This window comes from Pempheris klunzingeri, chromosome 16 (genome assembly GCF_042242105.1).
Source record: "Pempheris klunzingeri isolate RE-2024b chromosome 16, fPemKlu1.hap1, whole genome shotgun sequence".
NCBI classification, from domain to species: domain Eukaryota; kingdom Metazoa; phylum Chordata; class Actinopteri; order Acropomatiformes; family Pempheridae; genus Pempheris; species Pempheris klunzingeri.
In genome coordinates, this window is record NC_092027.1 from 11410126 (window position 1) to 11427233 (window position 17108).

Here is a 17108-nt window from a genome sequence, read left to right on the forward strand (position 1 = left end):
CTAAATCAACAAATACAGTACACATTATTATAGGTCATTGAGTTCCAGGGATGGTCTGTACTGTTTTGTGTTTATGTACGCGTGTGTGTGTGTGTGTGTGTGTGTGTGTGGAAAGACACAGACCAGCATCATGCACACTCTAGCACATACGCACACATACATTATAAATTGACACCCTTCAAAATTCTGTGGCCTGAACTTCTAACCAAAGCTCTCAGCTTTGTAAAGAACATCATTAGGATATTTCAAAGCCTTTTCCTAGTCAATTCTTATGCCAGATACATAACTTTCAAAACACATTCCTCTTCCCTAGCTTCTGCATGGTTGGCTTCCTGGACAAGCATGCATGCTGAAAACCACCATATTCCATTTGTCACCAAAAATGTTTCCTTTAACCACCTACTAACTGGAACTTCCTCCAATACCTGTCACAATCATCCCTTCCTTTGAGACCCCATGGCACATTCACTCCAAACAAGCCCTTCACTTTTCTAAAAGCTTCACCTTTCCAAAGTGCTGTTGCTACTTTCTACACATGTCGAAATAAAAAAATCTAATAACATACAGTACTGCGTAAATAAAGAGACAACGAAAAATTGTCGGCTGTATGGTGAGTGTGACAGGTGTGTTAAGTGCTTTGAAACATCTTGACCCTCTGAGACCTGACATCCAAATTCTCTCAGTTCCTCTCACACAGCCTTTCTTGATGGAAAAAAAAAAAAAAAAACATAAAGAAATTCATCAAAAACCGATGAGGACTGTATGAAGTCTTCCTCTTAGCATTTTCTAAAAGTGAAGTTCGCCAACCCAGTGTGTTTGCACTTGTATGTATTAGGTTAGGGTATCTCACATTTATACATTAACATTGACCCACCTAGGTTCAATCTAGGACTAAATGACCCCTGATTAAGGTTTTTGACAATCACTGAAAACACCTATCTGGTGAGATAGAAGAAGAGGGGTTTAAGAAAAAAAGAATTTAAACTAAAATGCTGCAGATGAAAGTAAAGACTCCATTGTCATTAAACTGAACACAGTAGGTGTTGTTTCCTCTCTGTTGTGTGGCACACTGGCACTGCCTGATGACATCACTGGTCAGGTCTGGCACACCCTGATGGCATGGACATGCTGATACTGAAGACATGGAGAATGATGTTGTTTCCAAGTTGCACTCCAATTTAACAAATTCAAATTTTCATGATTCACCCATAGTTAGGATCAGCTGATGTTACATCTCTCCTGTGGATCCGTGTAAAACCACTGGGGTGGCAAGAGGTGGAAAAAGTGTTTTCAGGCAGCCTCACTTGCAGCACTCAGGGAATAAAATCCCTGTGAAGAAGCCAACTGCGAGCGAATTCAGTTAGAAAATTTACATAATGTGTAATGCATAGCTGGCCAAGAAGAGCCATCAGGCACTGCTCCTGTGTGCCGCACAGCCACCAATAAACATTTAGCACGCTTCACAAATCCCTCACCATAAGTCATGAAAACCACCAAAACGGCACCGATTGCTTGTGTGATATCAAATCCATCTATAAAAAATGTGTTATACACTACATGGACTTTATGTAAGGTGATACCACGTAGGGTAAATTTACCTCTACAGTACAGTATTCAAGATAGAAAAATAAAAACAGAAAACAAAACTTTTAAAACCAAGACAAATTAAACATGTGGGCTTTCATGTTTTTTTGTAGAGTCCTTTTATGTTCTTTCTAAATCCCAATGGTTATTTAACAGTCCTGCTAGCCTTCACTTGCCAATATTCGACCTTCCCTCAATGCTGACTTTCACCTCATGAGGGATGAAGGAAGGTTTGGGCAGGGTCAAGGGTGGCTCCTCCTCTGATTTTTCTACTTTTCGACCTTCAGGGGCTGACCATCTCCGCTTCCTGCCTCCTGATGGCTTACTGCAGCCAGCTTCTGTGCCGCTGGCAACCTGACCTTTAGAAACTGACCCTCTTTCCCCAAACATGAGATCTCCATTTTCCACACTGGTGCCACCTCCACTCCCATTACCACTTCCACCTTTGCCTCGCTGGCTGATGCCATTCTCCCGCTCGCTGTGCCTGGAGCTTCCTCCACTGCAGCTTTGGGGAGCGTCTGAGACAGCTCTGTGGGATTTGAAGTGCGCATGGCTGGAGGCTGGGACGGAGGCAGGTGCGGCCAGCTCAAGGGGCTGAGTCTTCTTCAGAGATCCGTTCTTCAGGTTCTTTAGGGTGAGTGAAATACAAACATCGCCCACAGAAAGCTTGGTGCAAGGCAGCTCCAGAAGCTGGGTGGTCCGGTCAGGGCAACATGAAGACCAGCCTTGGCCAAAGACGAAGAAGGGGTACTCCAGCAAGACCTCCACACTCACCTGGAGGAGAGAGAGTGGTGGAAAGACACATCAACATGAGGACACTTCAATACAAAATCTTATCTGTAAGCGTGTCCTGTCCATCTATGCTTTAAAGCTTAACAGTTATGACTAAATGAACAACAATGAAATTCAAATTCAGGAAAAACTATTGTTAGGTATCATTTGTTAGGAGTAGATGGCTCAAAAACTTGGCTAATCTGCCTCATCAGGGCTGTAAGGGTGTGGTTTGATCAGATTTTAGAGGATGAGAGGGGTATGTCACAGGTATGTGTCTTAACTTAAAGCCTCAAAGGATAACTAGTTTTTAAACCTGGGCTCTATTTTTGTATATTTTGGGTTCAAAATAACTGGTATGTACAAAACTTTTGGAATGGGTCCAGTAGATTGCTTCAGCGGGCAGCTGCAAATGGGCGGTGAATGAACTTAAGTGGCTCTAATATATTCCGTCTGGGAAATTGCGCCATATCAGGGTAAAAGTGCTTGTTTTTGCTGCTGACAGGCCCACATTGTTATTCCACGTATCTGACTACATTATGGAGAGGATCCCTATTGAGATAAACCTGTAAGATCCCTACTAGTGAACCAGAAATAGCTGTTATAATGATCAGTTCAAAGCCACCATTGACAAAAACAGTATTTTCTTTACAAGGTAGTTGCTGGTCTACAGCTGTCTCACCAATTTTACCTTGCAGAGTACAGGAGTGTCTGATCTACTGCTGCCCCAATCAGTGAGTTTGTTTGTGTCATTGCGTGTTCTAAAGGGTTAGTTCATATCCAAAACAACACACAACAACACAAACAAACTAACTGATTGAGGTGGCCGTCCATCAGACACTGTTTTTGTGAATAGAGTCTGGTGGGTTTGAATACAACACCTGTTTCTGGTTAAACAAAATCTTACAGATCTTACAGGTCTATCTTTGTAGGGATCCCTTCCATAATATTGTCAGACACTTTCAATGACAAGCTGAGTCTGTCAGTGAAAAAAATACCACTTTTAGTGCACAATCTTTGATTGGTGGTGGTAGTGATAGTGGACCAATTCCAAAAGTTTTTGTACCTACCAGTAATTTTGAACCCAAAATGTGTAAAAATAAGATCCAAGTTTAAAAATACTGAAGTTATCCTTAAAATATTGCAAAATTTTGATTGGTGCATGGAATCACATGACATCATGTTCTTTCGAATGAGGCCCATGAAAATATAGAAATGGATTACTGGTATATTTGGCAGAAACTTTGGCAGAAAAGTGTATGTTCATGTCCGTCATCATCCACAGTGAGAATATATTCTGTATATATTTCTTTTCTTACAAACAAGGACAGAGAGATGGCTACTTGTCAAAAACTACAAGGACTTTAGTTTAGTCTAAATTTAGCTGAGTCAAAGACATTTGGAACATGCAGACCTTAGAATCAGCAAGACAATTATGTAATAACTCTGATTGGAGGCACAGCTGGATAGTAAAAAAGAAATATAAACAATACCAATAGGAAGAAAAGTCCTAATGAGATGAATTCTAGATTAAATGATGTACTTTTATCAATGATTGAGGTCCACACTATCATTTGTGTATAAGACTGCATAAATAGATGACAGATAGAGGCGGAGGATGCTTTGAGATATGATGAGTACAGGAAGGGAGAAAATAAACCTGAGGGAAAAGAAGATGAAGTGAAGGAAGATCTGAAATATTGTAGAGAGAATGAGAAGGTAGAAGTGGAGGAAGCTACTAAGATGGAGATGAAAAGGCGAGTTTACAAAGCGAGGGTGGGTTGAACAAGAGGAGGAGTGAGGAAGTGAGCGTGAAAGAGAACAATGTCAAGAACGATACAAGTCTAAGATGTATCAAACACCCGCTCAAAGCAAACGTCAGGCAATATTTTCCCTCCTGTATTACATAATTCTTGACTTCTTACAGTAAGTCCTCTGAGTGTGGACTCAAAGCTGCTACCACCTCTCAGGAAAAAAAGTGAGAAGAGCCACTGATAGAGTACAAGAGAGAAAGAGAAGTCTTTGAAAGATTGTCAGCTTTTGTGGGGTACAGTATCAAAGAGCAGCCAGGGGCAGGAGAGATGGTTAGAGATGGGCTGTGTGGGTGGACGAGTCACAGCATGGACAGATGAAATAGATTAACTAGCTTTAACGCACACCCTCAAAGACAGTGAGAAGGGTGCATGCCTGTATGCGAGTGTGTTTGACGAGAACCAGAGACAGAAAATAGAGATAAATTGTGGTATAGTATTAGATGTTCAGAGATTACTGAGAGACTGAAGATCTATAAGAGCGAGAGCTTATGTGATTTATCAATCCAGCACAAAACATTATTTGGAAATCAAGCAGGTAACCTAAACTCAATTCTAAATCAGTACTTTCGGCATTTTTACAGTAAGAAGCGCGAAGCATTAATGTGGCAGTAGCAGTATGGTGCTGTATCTGTGCTCTCATGTTCATTTGAACTTCTCTACAGCTGATATTCAGAACATGTTTGTTACATGATTTCCATCCTAGTACATTGAACTTAAGTACAGAGGGAATGGCAGTGTCCTGTGAAATTCACATAATAGAGCCATTAAGAAAGGAGCAGCAACACTTGCCGTTCAACATGTATAGCACCAGCTAAGAGCTATACACAAAAGCTCCCTTAGAGATCTTGTTAAAAGTTGTCTTTGACACTCACGGAAGAAAACTTAGCATTGCATCAAAATTAGGCTTTTAGAGAGGACTGTTTTGTAAAATATAATTGTATAAACATAAAAACTTCAGCGAATGACTTGCAAGAGGTTCAGCATTAGTCATAATGATGAGTCAAAACAAAACGGTTATCATGCTTCTTAAAATCACACAAGAGCGAGCATTAAAGGAACAGTTTCACTTTCCTATCTCATGTCTGTGCATTAACAGTGGCTACAGGACTGAGAGTTGACTAGCTTAGCATACCATAGCAGAGCATAAAGACTGGAAGCAGGTATACCTGGTAGTGTTAGAGGTGGTACATGTCTAAAACTCAATAATTACACAAATAAAATGTAAAACAAGTCACTGAGCAATAGTTTCAGCACGCAAAATCACAATTTGTCATTTTGACATTCAATGTGTGTATGAATTGAACAAACAATGTTAATTACTGAGCCTTATTGAAGCTAGCAGATATTCCTCAATAGTGGAAATAGCCCGGCTCAAGGCTCTGCTGTTTCTCTAAGCCAGCCTAATAGACTCCCGGCTCTAGCTCCATAATGCACAGACACAAGTGTGACATCAATTGAACACTCACAAAAGAGTTTAAAAGTGCATTTCCCAAAATGTTGAACTATTCCTTTAATAAAAGGTGCTTTCTATCTCTCACCTGTGCACGGTGCTCACCAACAGAAAACTGAACCACAGCAAAATTGGGTGAGGTGTGGCTCCCTTCAATGCGCTCCACTGTGGACGAGTCGATCTTCAGCTCACTGCTGATCTCGGCACTCTGGATGAAGTCCTCAGTCTTCAGGTCCTCCACACGTTTCAGCTCCCCATCGGCCAGCTGGATGATAGAGCCCTTGATGAAATATGGGGGGAGTGAGGGGGGGACCACCGTATTGGATGGGGGAGGAGGAGCAGAAGGAGCAACCAGTCCCGGCGGAGCGGGAACAATGGGTAGATGAAGCTGGGCTTGGACCACTGCACCTGAAGCGGCCTGGTGATATGAGCCACCAGGGGTTTCCAGAGTTTCTCCTTTGGGGGCAGTGGCAGCAATGTATGTGTGTGGGAGTGTGGTAGGAAATGGTGCGGCTTGGGTGGATGATGATACGTGGGAGGTTACAGGTTCTAATGTGGTGACTCCACCTCCACTAACAGGTATAATGACCTGTTGGGCGCCAGGAATGAGTAAGTGTTGCTGTAGGCTGGCGTGATAGCTGATTGGCGTATGCTGGCTCCCACTGCCCCCTGCGATGTAACCAATGATAGGTGGCTGAGGGTAGATACCGGTGGAGGGGAGGCCCATGGACAGTGACTCTGTAGCATTGTGGGTGGTTTGGATAACAGTCTGGGGCGAAATCGTGCTAACAGCAGCTTTCAGGCTGTTGACACTTAATGGGGGTGGAAACGTGAAAGAGGAGGTGGTGATGGAGGAGGAGGAGGGTGTGCGATTGACAGGCTTGCCCAGGATGATGCCACCTTTCTCCAGGTGTGTGTGGGTAGAAGTTGAAAGCCTCTCAGGGCTGGCTCTGGGTGGAACCAGCTGGTGGTCCGCATGGCTGTTGGGCATTAGCATGACAGAGGTTCTCAGCCCTGAGTGATCATGAGTAGAGTAGTCTGATGGCAGAACCAACTGGCGGGCCTCGTAGGAGGACAAAGAAGACATGGCATCCCGTGTTTTGCTCCCTGGCTTGGAAAGGCTGGACTCAGGGGATGCTCCAAACCGCCGGCCCCTTTCCAGCTCTCCATTGTGGAGCTCTCTGTGTCTGGAGCCACCTTCCTCCTTCCTGGTGTCCCTCTCTGTGTACTGCACGACAACCTGGGACATCCCATGTCCCACAGTTTGGTGGGAGTGCAGTGGCTGGGGAGGAAGGTGGTGATGAGGTGACGGCACAGTTCGTGGGGAGGTTGACATTTGAACATGGTGAGGGGCTAGGTCTGTAGGAGGCGGGGGCATGGAGGTGCGCCCTGCGGATGCTCTCTGCTGTTCATGTTTGGAGGCCTGCGAAGAAGCGGAGACCATCTCTGTGTGTGAGGGTCTCTGCGCAGCCAACGAGGAGGAGGAGGAGGAGGACAGGGGGGGAGGTGGAGGAGGAGGTGGAAGCAGTTGAGGGGAGATGTAGCCTGTGTATGGGGCAGTGTAGGGTGAGGCTATAAACTGCAGGTTGTGAGGCAGTTGGGTATAATGGACAGTTCCTCCAACTGTGGACTGTGACAGGGGGGATGTGTACACTGTAGGAAGAGATGAGACTAGCCTCAGTGAGGAAGAAGAGGAAGAAGAGGATGACGAGTCTGACATGGAGAAGAGGGGTTTATACTGGGGCCCGTCAAACTGACTGGAGCTACGGTGCCCACCCACGCCACTCTCATTCCCACCAGCCACACTAGCAAGCCAGGCCATGTTCTCTGTGCGCTGGCTGTCACTGGCTGGTGGTATGGCGGGTGAGCGATTTTCAGATGGTAATGTGCTTGAGGGGATCTCCCTCTTCTTTGGAGGCAGACATTCATTACTGCGTTCCTGGTTGGACTTCATGCTGACTTCGCCTCACGTCCCTCTATACTTGTGTTATCTTTCCTTAACTTTTGGACCTCTATATCTCTCTCTTTCTTTTTTTGTTCGTTCTCTCTCTGACTTTCTATGTCACTTTCCTGTCTCTTTTTCTCACTTTTGATGAACTGTCCCTTGTCACACTTTAATTAGCTATGAATTAACTTTCCCAATCATTACTCTCCTTCATTCTCTCTCCAGTTCACCCAAGGCAGTTGAATCAGTTTTCTCGATAACAAAGAAAATCCAGGCCCTAACAAGCAGTAGAGGAAGAATTAAAGATGGAGATGAAAATATGGAGGGGCGGTTAGAGAGGGGGAGGGGTAGGGCGGTCTGTTTGGTCCAGGGGTCTTAGCGGCTGGAGGGTGAGCTCAGTGTGGCAGGGGAGAGTGTCACGACGTCACACCTGCTGCTGCCGCCGAAGACGACGGGGGGCCGAGTGCGTCGCACTTCATGTGGAATCATTTCCCTGCAAAAGCAAGCCTGCCGACACCCAGCACAATCCTGTGGAAGAGAGATAGCCAGACTGTTAGATTTCTAATTGATGAGTAGGTAGATACAAACACATTTTAGGCCATTCAGGAGCACAACGAAAGCATCCAAGAGGAGATACTGTTGAGCTATACGTTTACTGCAATGAATGGCGACAAACAGATCACAAGCCAACAAAACGACGCCCTGCATCAACAAACTCTGGAGCCCGACAAACAGATTTCTAAACAAAAACGAGGCTGTGGTAAAAACCCTCTTCTATGAACTAACCTTATTTAAATGTGACCGGAATGTTCTGAAGGATGAAAGAGAGACCATGGGCCAACAAAAGGATGTCAAGAAACAAGAAGGAACTTGCAGTAATGCCTTCAAATAAAATGCCTGCAGATCTTGCAGAGAGCTGTCCGAGAGCTGTTATGTAAAATGTGTGCATTAAATTTGATTACTACCTTGCAGTTCAGTCATGGGTAATGGCAGTTCATATAAAACAGGGTGCACCCACACAACAAATGAAGTTGAATAAAAATAAAAAACAGTAGGCAGTGTCAAAAATCCTTTCAGTAATGTGTATTTGGACACTTGTATGTGCCATACTTGCTGATGACTGAACTACTTTTGTATGGGTGAAAAAAAAAAAGCTCTCCACAAAATTACAAATGATGATAAATTTAAAACGGCTTTGAGGAAAACACTTCATGTGCCTCTAGAGTGAATCATGAAATCTATTGCCGTAGTGACACCAGTTAGCTAGTTGATTTATTTTTCGTTACCTCACCAATGGATGAGCAAAAGAATTGAAGTGAAATAAACATAATAACAATCCAAGCAGTTCCTTTGGGTCTCCTTTGCGTCGCTTGCACCCCTGATAATAATAAGCTAAACAATTCCAAGAAGTTTCCAGCACCTTCTGTACTTGGACCTCTGATAACAAGCCTGTGCTGTACTCAATAAAGTATGTGTGAGTGTGTACCACATGTGTGTGCGCCATCTGTTAGCAAGGACCTCCTGCTGCAAAAGATGGAAAGCTTGGTGTGAATCTCATAAATAATGTACAAGCATTTCAAGCACATGCACCCTACACACACACGCACAAACAATCAGGCACACACCATCTTGCTTACTCAAACACTGACACCTGGGCATATTCAATTATGCTGACACATGTTCTTTTCCTGACACACAGCACAAGTTCACACACAAACACACACTCCGTGTCACCAGCCAGTGAACTACAGCACATACACCGGCTCAAATATTTGTCCAACTTAAAGACTTCACATTTGCTCACTTGAAACTGAGCCAACTATCAATTGACCAACACACTACAAACTTGCACTAGAAGTGCACAGTTAGCATAGCTGATGTTACAGCAACAACACGCTGACTGCAATGAAAGGCAATTAAAAAATGCCAACTTAAATGTCTGCACAAGCCAAAAGGAAACTGAATATTTTGCATGTATGTATACATGAGTATAATAAACAACCTATAGCATGTGAAATCTAGTATAGTTTCTATTGTGGCAACCCACTTTCTAAAGATGATCCAAATACCATCAAGAAGATGAACTGAAAAATGAAAACCAACGAAAGTTGATGTCATCATACTTATTATAATATTATTAAGGAAAGAAAGGCAGTGACAATATCGAAAAAATGGAATTGTGGTTACTTTGCCTTCCATCATTGCTCTGCTAAGCAGGCATGGGAAGCCTATCTTTACACTGTAGTTGCTGTATCTTGACAGAACAATAGAAGCCTTTTGCTTGACATCAGTAGCCAAGACTGCCACATTTATTACTGTGCATTTGGAAACCTTGAGAATCTGTAGACATGGAGCAGAGTGATATAAAAGCATGCATTTACAAAAGCAGCTATTTATACAACTTGTCTGGTAACACCATTTAATTACAAATTTCTAAAACATCATTCGGGCACATTGAAGTTTTGAGAATGCTCCAAACTGGAGACCTCCAATTGCCATCCCATATATGCTACACCTACGTTAAAACCCATAACTCAGCCTCTTGTATCGGTGATGACTCTGTCTAACTGATCGCTGCATCTGCCAAGCCACAAAAGATTTAATCGTTCAACCAGAATGACTGGGTCAACACCTCCCAGACTTCCTAAGGCGTATTTGCTAATTCCTGCAGAGTGATACTAATTACACCCACTGTGTGTATGTGTGTGTGTGTGGGTCTGTGTGTGTTCTGTAGGACGAGGGACATCTTGCATCACAAGCAGATTCCTGTGATTTAAGAAGTGTCGCAGTGCTACTACAACGCAACTGCAGAGACAGGGCGTAGGAGTAAACACACATGCAAATACACAAGCACATACATTACAAGGGCACCCACACATACACATACATGCACACACATACAGGCTTTGTTTTATGGTGGTGAGCACGCGCACTTTTCCGAGTACACACCATCTGTTCAATCAGAGCAGGCATGACTCAGAGGTGTTTTGAGAGGTACTGTTGATCGGTAAGGTTTTAGCATTAAGATGCAATCTTCTCTGCCTCTCCCTCCTTCACGCTGCTTCCACTCCACTCTTCTCCTGCCTCAGCCTGCCCACCTCTCCTTCTTCATAACGTCACTCTCAATTATTATTCTTCCATCTAATGGTTTTATGTTCTTAATCTTCTCCCTCCTAATGTCTTTGCTTCTTCTCTCTTGGCATCCTTTCACATTATTCTTCTACTTGTCTCTCTGCTGTACCACACCTCGTTCACTGCTGTGTCATAAAGTATAGATAGATTTAAAAAAATAGGCCTAACTAGTCTGCTTGTATTCAACAAGCTCCTGCACAAATTAAAACTTTGAGATAAGAGGAATATTATGCGTCTGAGAGCTCTCAGATTAGAGACATTTCATATCAGCTGCCACATCAAACACTGACAGCGTCTGTACATTGGGCCGCAGATCTGTTCATGCTGTCATCTATAAAAGCTTTTATCTTGGGAGCGAGGCACGTCATTTCTGACAGTTCGTTCGTGCATGGGAAAACAATTTCTGAGAATATTATATGCATTTTGTAATGGGATATTTTGCACTGCCGTTACAAACAAAATGTGTAACGAGCGCGGTATGGCACTGCAGCTGTTGTACACTTCTAGCTTACACTTGGAATAACTGGGTGTGGTAAGGTGGGCAACATATCAGAGTAAGGTTGCTATTGCAATAGAAGGGAAACCGCTATTGGTTTGTCATCTTGCATGAGCTATATGATTGGAATTTCCAATTATACATGAAAGGAATATACTAAACCTGCATTAACAGATTTTTAGCCACTTGGTGGTAGCAGAAACAAGCAGTAAACACACTGACACTGACATATTGTAACCGTATGAAGTTGATATGTCAAAAAAAAACACACTATTGCATGGAGCAACATTAGCATTCACTAAGAGTTAGTTTTCTAGCCACCTGGCAAACACAAGACCAACATTCATCCTTTTAGCCCTATTATTGTCACTACCAAATCCAGAGGGATATATCTGGGTCTTAAGCTGTGAAGTGCTGCACTATCTTCACTTGTTAGTTGCTAACTTTGGCTGCTGCTTGGTGCTGGATTGCAAGCTATAGTGGGAAGGTACTACTGCAGAGTAGGGTGGTAACTCTCTAATTCCCACTACAAGGATATACAGTAATTTGATTCATTGTTAATATGAAATTCTTTATTAGACTAAAACACTGAAAGAACAGATGGTGAGATATATACATACAAATACACACAATACTGGGGAAAAATCCTGAACTTTCAGGCTTGGGTTCACTCTCGTAAAAGAGAGAGAAAGAATAGAAAAAGACTGTGCTGAGAGTGAGGGAGTGACTGGAACCTCCTCAGCTCAGACTCTGCTGAGGGCTACATTCCCTCCTTATTAACCCTTCCAGCATGCAGGCTGGGAAACTTCAGTATTTTGAACAAAAAAAACAACTACACAGCAACAATTAAGAAGGAAGAGTCCGAGGAGGATCGACACAGGGATTTGGGGAGGGATAAAGAGAAAGTGAGGAAGATAGAAAAACAGTGAGTGAGTGAGTAAAGGGTTGGGACACATGGGAGACATGTAGAGAGGGAGAGAGGCCAGCTAAGCTGACCTACATTGCAAAAAGAGAGTATTGCTTCACTGAAACTGACACTCAAACACACATTCACTGAAAAGCTATGTCACCTGAATCTTGCTGAGTTTGCAGCGTGCGTGTGTGTATGTGTGTGTGTGTGTGTGTGGATATCAGATGAACTGTAACCCAAGCTGTCTGTCCTCCATGTGCTTTAGTCTCACTCTCTCACACACAATGATCCACCTTAGCAAAGTCTGTGTGTGTGCTCTCTGACACATTAGTGACATAGTGAAAAAACACTCTGTGTGTGCATGTGAGTCAGTAACCTGAATCGTTCACTCATGCACTATACTATTGTCCTTCTACGGTCAGAACAGTTGAGGTGTGTTTATGTCACCCTTCTTTCTTTCACACACACACACACACACACACACACACACACACACCATCTACTTCACCACATCTATACTCTTAGGAATGTTATGAGATATTAACACATGACACCCAAGGTTGTGACTGAATCACATACACACAATAGATATTTACTGCATTCAGCTTTAACTTCTAGCTACAACAGTAGAATATATAATCATATGCAGAAATGTCTACTCCATAGACAAAATCAACTGAAACTCTCCTTAAAACAAGATCATTCATTCTTGCAACGTAACTCATAATGTTAAGGAGAACAATGCATTGAAATACTTTGAAAATTGTTTGTCGTGTTGAGGTTCAGCAGTGACAATCATAGTGAGCAGGAGTAGTAATGGAGACCCAGAGCTAGAAATGAGGTGTCAGGAGGCTTACAGTTTCTAGCAGCACCCACGATCGCATGATTGTAGCCTGAGGATGAACAAACACTACAACACGCAAACCACAGAGGACGGCAGGTTACAGAGAGTGTTGACTTGTGTCTTTTGTTTATTGTGCGATTGTGTCACATAGTAACACACAATCAATGCTTTCTTATCGAGGACTTCACTTAAGAATATGATATACTATGAAATGAAATATGTTATACTATTATATACACTATAATAATCAATATACAACATAATTAAAAACAGCATTTAGGTAATTGCTACGGTGATATAAAATCTGTGTGTGTGTGTGTGTGTGTGTGCATAGGCTACATATGTCTGTTGCATTTGAGGCTGTGCATGCATGCGTGATTGCCCAGTCATAATCATAATCATGATCAAAGGGATAAGTCCAACGTGATGTGTTATCTCACTGCTAAATATAGTTCAACTGGAAAGTACAGTGTTGCTGCAGGCTTCTCTGTCTCTCTCTACTTCTCTGTTTCTTCCTCCTAAGGTTTTTTCATCAGGTTTTTCATTAGTGTGGGTGTGTGTTTGCATGGGTGTGTTTGCATATATGCGTGCATGTGCATGCACATTATAAGGACCCTTGCCAGACTGGGAACTCTGACAAGGCTGCCACTCTCCGCTAGTGATTACACACAAACAACAACAAACACACACACATGGGAGTATGGTCAGATAGTGAGGGAGTAATGGAGGACAGATGGAGACAGAGAGTTAGAGAAGCAGGGGAAGAGAAGAGGGAGGGGTGAGAAAAAAAGAGAAGCAAGAGCGAGACAGATCGAAAGAGTGGTTAAGAGTTACACAAACAAAGAGAGACAGAGATGGAGAGAAACAAATGACTGTGAGAAAAAGAGAGAGTCTCTTTCAGAAAACAAACACTTAGGCAGCGTTGCATGACTTGCACTTTCTCACCCCTCAGCAACCCTGAGGTTGGGTGGGAGGGTGGTTGGAGGGGTGTGGGGGTGGGGGGGTAGACAGACAGTCTTAGAGGGAGAGCCTTAGAAAGAAAAGAGCCAATAGAAAGAGGAATGAGAGAAATGTGTGAGGAGAGGAGAAGAGAAGAGAAGAGGAGCAGGGAGAGGAAACACCTCAGAACAACGGCCGAATAGGAGAAACAAGCGACGACAATTGTAGGAAAAACTAGGGCAGACGCAATACGCACTTACAAATGACATACTGTGATACAACAAGACAAGCGTTTGGGACACACACACACACACACACACTGATTCACTCCCACACACACTTCATTCAGAGCAAGCACAAAACTGTGTGAAGTCTACTTACCAGGGTAGCAGGAGTAGCCCACTTCTGCAGCATGCTCTCTCTCCCCCTCTCATTCCTTTCCTCCTTTAAGTTCTCTCGTCTCCTGCTCTACGGTGTCCCTTTCTAAAGCACCCTGAGTCTCCCTCTCTCCCCTTCAAGCTGCAAATCCCAAGCAGATTCAATGTACTTGTGCTACAAACTGCTCTCAACCTCTCTCACCCCCCCACCAAACACACACACACACTCACACACAGCCCTCTCCTAAATCTTGACAGCGAGGCAGGAAGCTCCCTCACTACCACTGATACACAGCACTCAGGTGATCTCTCTCTCTCTCCCTCACACACACACGCACACACACAAAATTGGTAGCACACACTTGCACACGCCCACAGGGAGGGAGTCCCGCATGCAGAGCTCCAACGTGTATTATGCAAGGGGCTGAATGCGAGCCAGAGCTCTCACTCTGTCTGCCCTACACACACACACACACACACACACACACACACACACACACACACATACACATACACCCACACACACACACACACACACACACACACAGGGCCCCTCCCACGGTTTGCTCGGCCAACTTCATCAGGTATTCATTCAAAAAACACACACACGCCAGCTGGCTGCACGCCCAGAGACCGCTTACAAGCAGCGAAAGAGAACGAGAGAGAGGGAGGGAGAGGGTGGGAGGTTGTTTCAGTGAGAAGGGCAGAGAGGGGGAGTTTGGGAGAGGTAAAGTGGGAGCGAGTGAGGGAGGGAGGGAGTGAGCAGTAGAGATTAAAGAGAGAGAGTACATGAAAGAGTGACACATGGAAAACTCATGTACACTTACAGATATTCATGTATCTCAGACTGAAACTGTGATTAATCTGTCGTTTTTTTTCTCTATTCATTGATTAATCATAACCTATAAAATGTCAGACAAAAGTGAAAAATGACCAATCCCAGAATCCAAAGTAATGTTTTGAGAATGTTTGGTTGACTGACATATCATTTCAGGATTATGCATATCTTCAACACTCGTGCCTTCATATAAAAATAGATATAGACACACACCTACGGTATATACTGGTAAATACTCTAAATACATCTAGTCTCACATGTGCAAACACACTCCTATGTGTTATATGCTCAAACACAACGGCTTAAGAAGAACACAATGAGATCAAGGACAGACAGACAAGCAACATCAGAACTATCTCTGTATTCCTATTTCCCCAGGTACAGTATGTGTTATGCTACACAAGGCTGCACTTCCTGCTTTTGACCACTAGATGTCATGGCTGATTGCTTCACTGACAGTGTGCAGCAGTCTATTTCCGTTAGTTAGCTGACCTAGTTAAAAGACCATTTGGAAGTAAATATAGATGAAATGTGCTCCTCAATGCTAAGAGATGTAGCACGCACAGGGAAGAAGTGGATGCTCCCTCGTAACGCACACATGCAGAATTGTAATGATTCCCACTAGACTCAATGGGACTAAACATGCACTAAAACGCATCCTGTTTGTGTTGGTTGGTCTTCCTGTGTGCTTGATATCAATCCTGGTGTTCAACATTGGATTTTCATGGAGTGTTTAACTATTGCAGGGGAAGGGACATTTCAAAGTTTGCTTTTAATGTCGTAAAGTGGTCAAAAAGAACGTACAAAATGTACCCAAGGAGGCTTGGCTCAGTAAGAGGATTGAAAAGTGATAATCTGAGAGTTCTTTGGGCTCTTTTTTATTTTATTATGGAAGGCATTTTTAGTGATAAGCACTAAGAGTTATGATGTTTCATATTAATATTTTACATAATCTGTCAATGAAGCAATGTACTGGAGCAGTGCTATGACGTTTCTCTTCTTGGACTTTTTGTGCTGGTGCAGTTTGACTTTGTGTAAACACTGATCTGTTTTTGGTCTTCTGTTAGTAGTTTTTGCTATTGTTAGAGGCATGGTTGCTTCCTGCTGGTTTTGAAACTAAACCATGTAATTGTTTAAAAACTAATATGAAAATTTGGGGGTTTTAGATGCACTACTGGATAATATTATCAAAGTATGTATCCTTTAATGAGTTTGTCTTGCATATATTACAAATAAACCCTTGATGCATGATGTCTTTAATGTCAATATTGAGGTCTAAAGGAAGAAAGTAAAGAAAGAGATCCAAACATATAGACTCAGTAAACAGATAAGAATAAGATAAAGACAGAAAGCTAAATCAGCAGAAGCTCAGAGAAAACCAGACCAGACTAGACTTTTTCACAGACTATCCATTTTCTCAGGTGACCTCAACAGCAACAGCAAAAAAAAACTCACCTGTTGCTTTAGCAGCTGATTTAAGTATCTTGGCTTTTAATGATATTTCAATTGAGTGGGCTTGTTTACAATCTGCTGTCAAGTAAAAGCACAGCGAGAGAGTGGTGAAGAGAGAGAAGTGAAAGTGGCAAATAAGTAGATAAATCATGAGTTTTCACATTTTTTGAAAGGTGATTTGAGCTCTGTCTTTTCTTGGTCCAGCTGAAGTACCTGCACGTCAACTCCCTTCGATGATTTTCAAATTGCACACAAACGTCTACCCTCCAAACCCGTACTCTAGACCCACATTGAAATCTAGTCTCTTCACTGTCTCTTCAAGCCATTTCGATCAACAAACCTGTTTTGGCCGGATGTTAATAACAGTTGGAGACCATCACATCACTTGCTCACCATTTCTGCAGAATCCATGTTTAATTGTCCCCGAGCTTAAATCTGTCACCTCCTTATAATTTACACCTCTAGTTGATGACTGATGGATTTTATAAGAAATCACTAAGATCTCTTAATTTTTTCATACATCTGGATCTTGAGAATAACATGACAAACATGTACA

The 17108-nt window shown here is 42.9% G+C and overlaps 1 protein-coding gene across 2 annotated transcripts in view; it reads right to left on the bottom strand.

The window, feature by feature from the left end:
- The window catches only part of atxn1a (ataxin 1a), an 82656-nt gene continuing 65548 nt past the window's right edge, over nt 1-17108 (bottom strand). The window contains exons 1-3 of one of the 2 annotated variants that reach the window (XM_070846991.1): nt 14267-14347; nt 5708-8092; nt 1-2358 (exon numbers count right to left, since the gene is read on the bottom strand). In XM_070846991.1, the coding sequence (XP_070703092.1) occupies nt 1753-2358; nt 5708-7573 (2472 nt within the window). In that variant the 5' untranslated portion in view covers nt 7574-8092; nt 14267-14347 and the 3' untranslated portion in view covers nt 1-1752. Of the gene's footprint in view, nt 2359-5707; nt 8093-14266; nt 14348-17108 lie in introns of those variants that run through there. The other variant, XM_070846990.1, reaches the window with a different exon arrangement.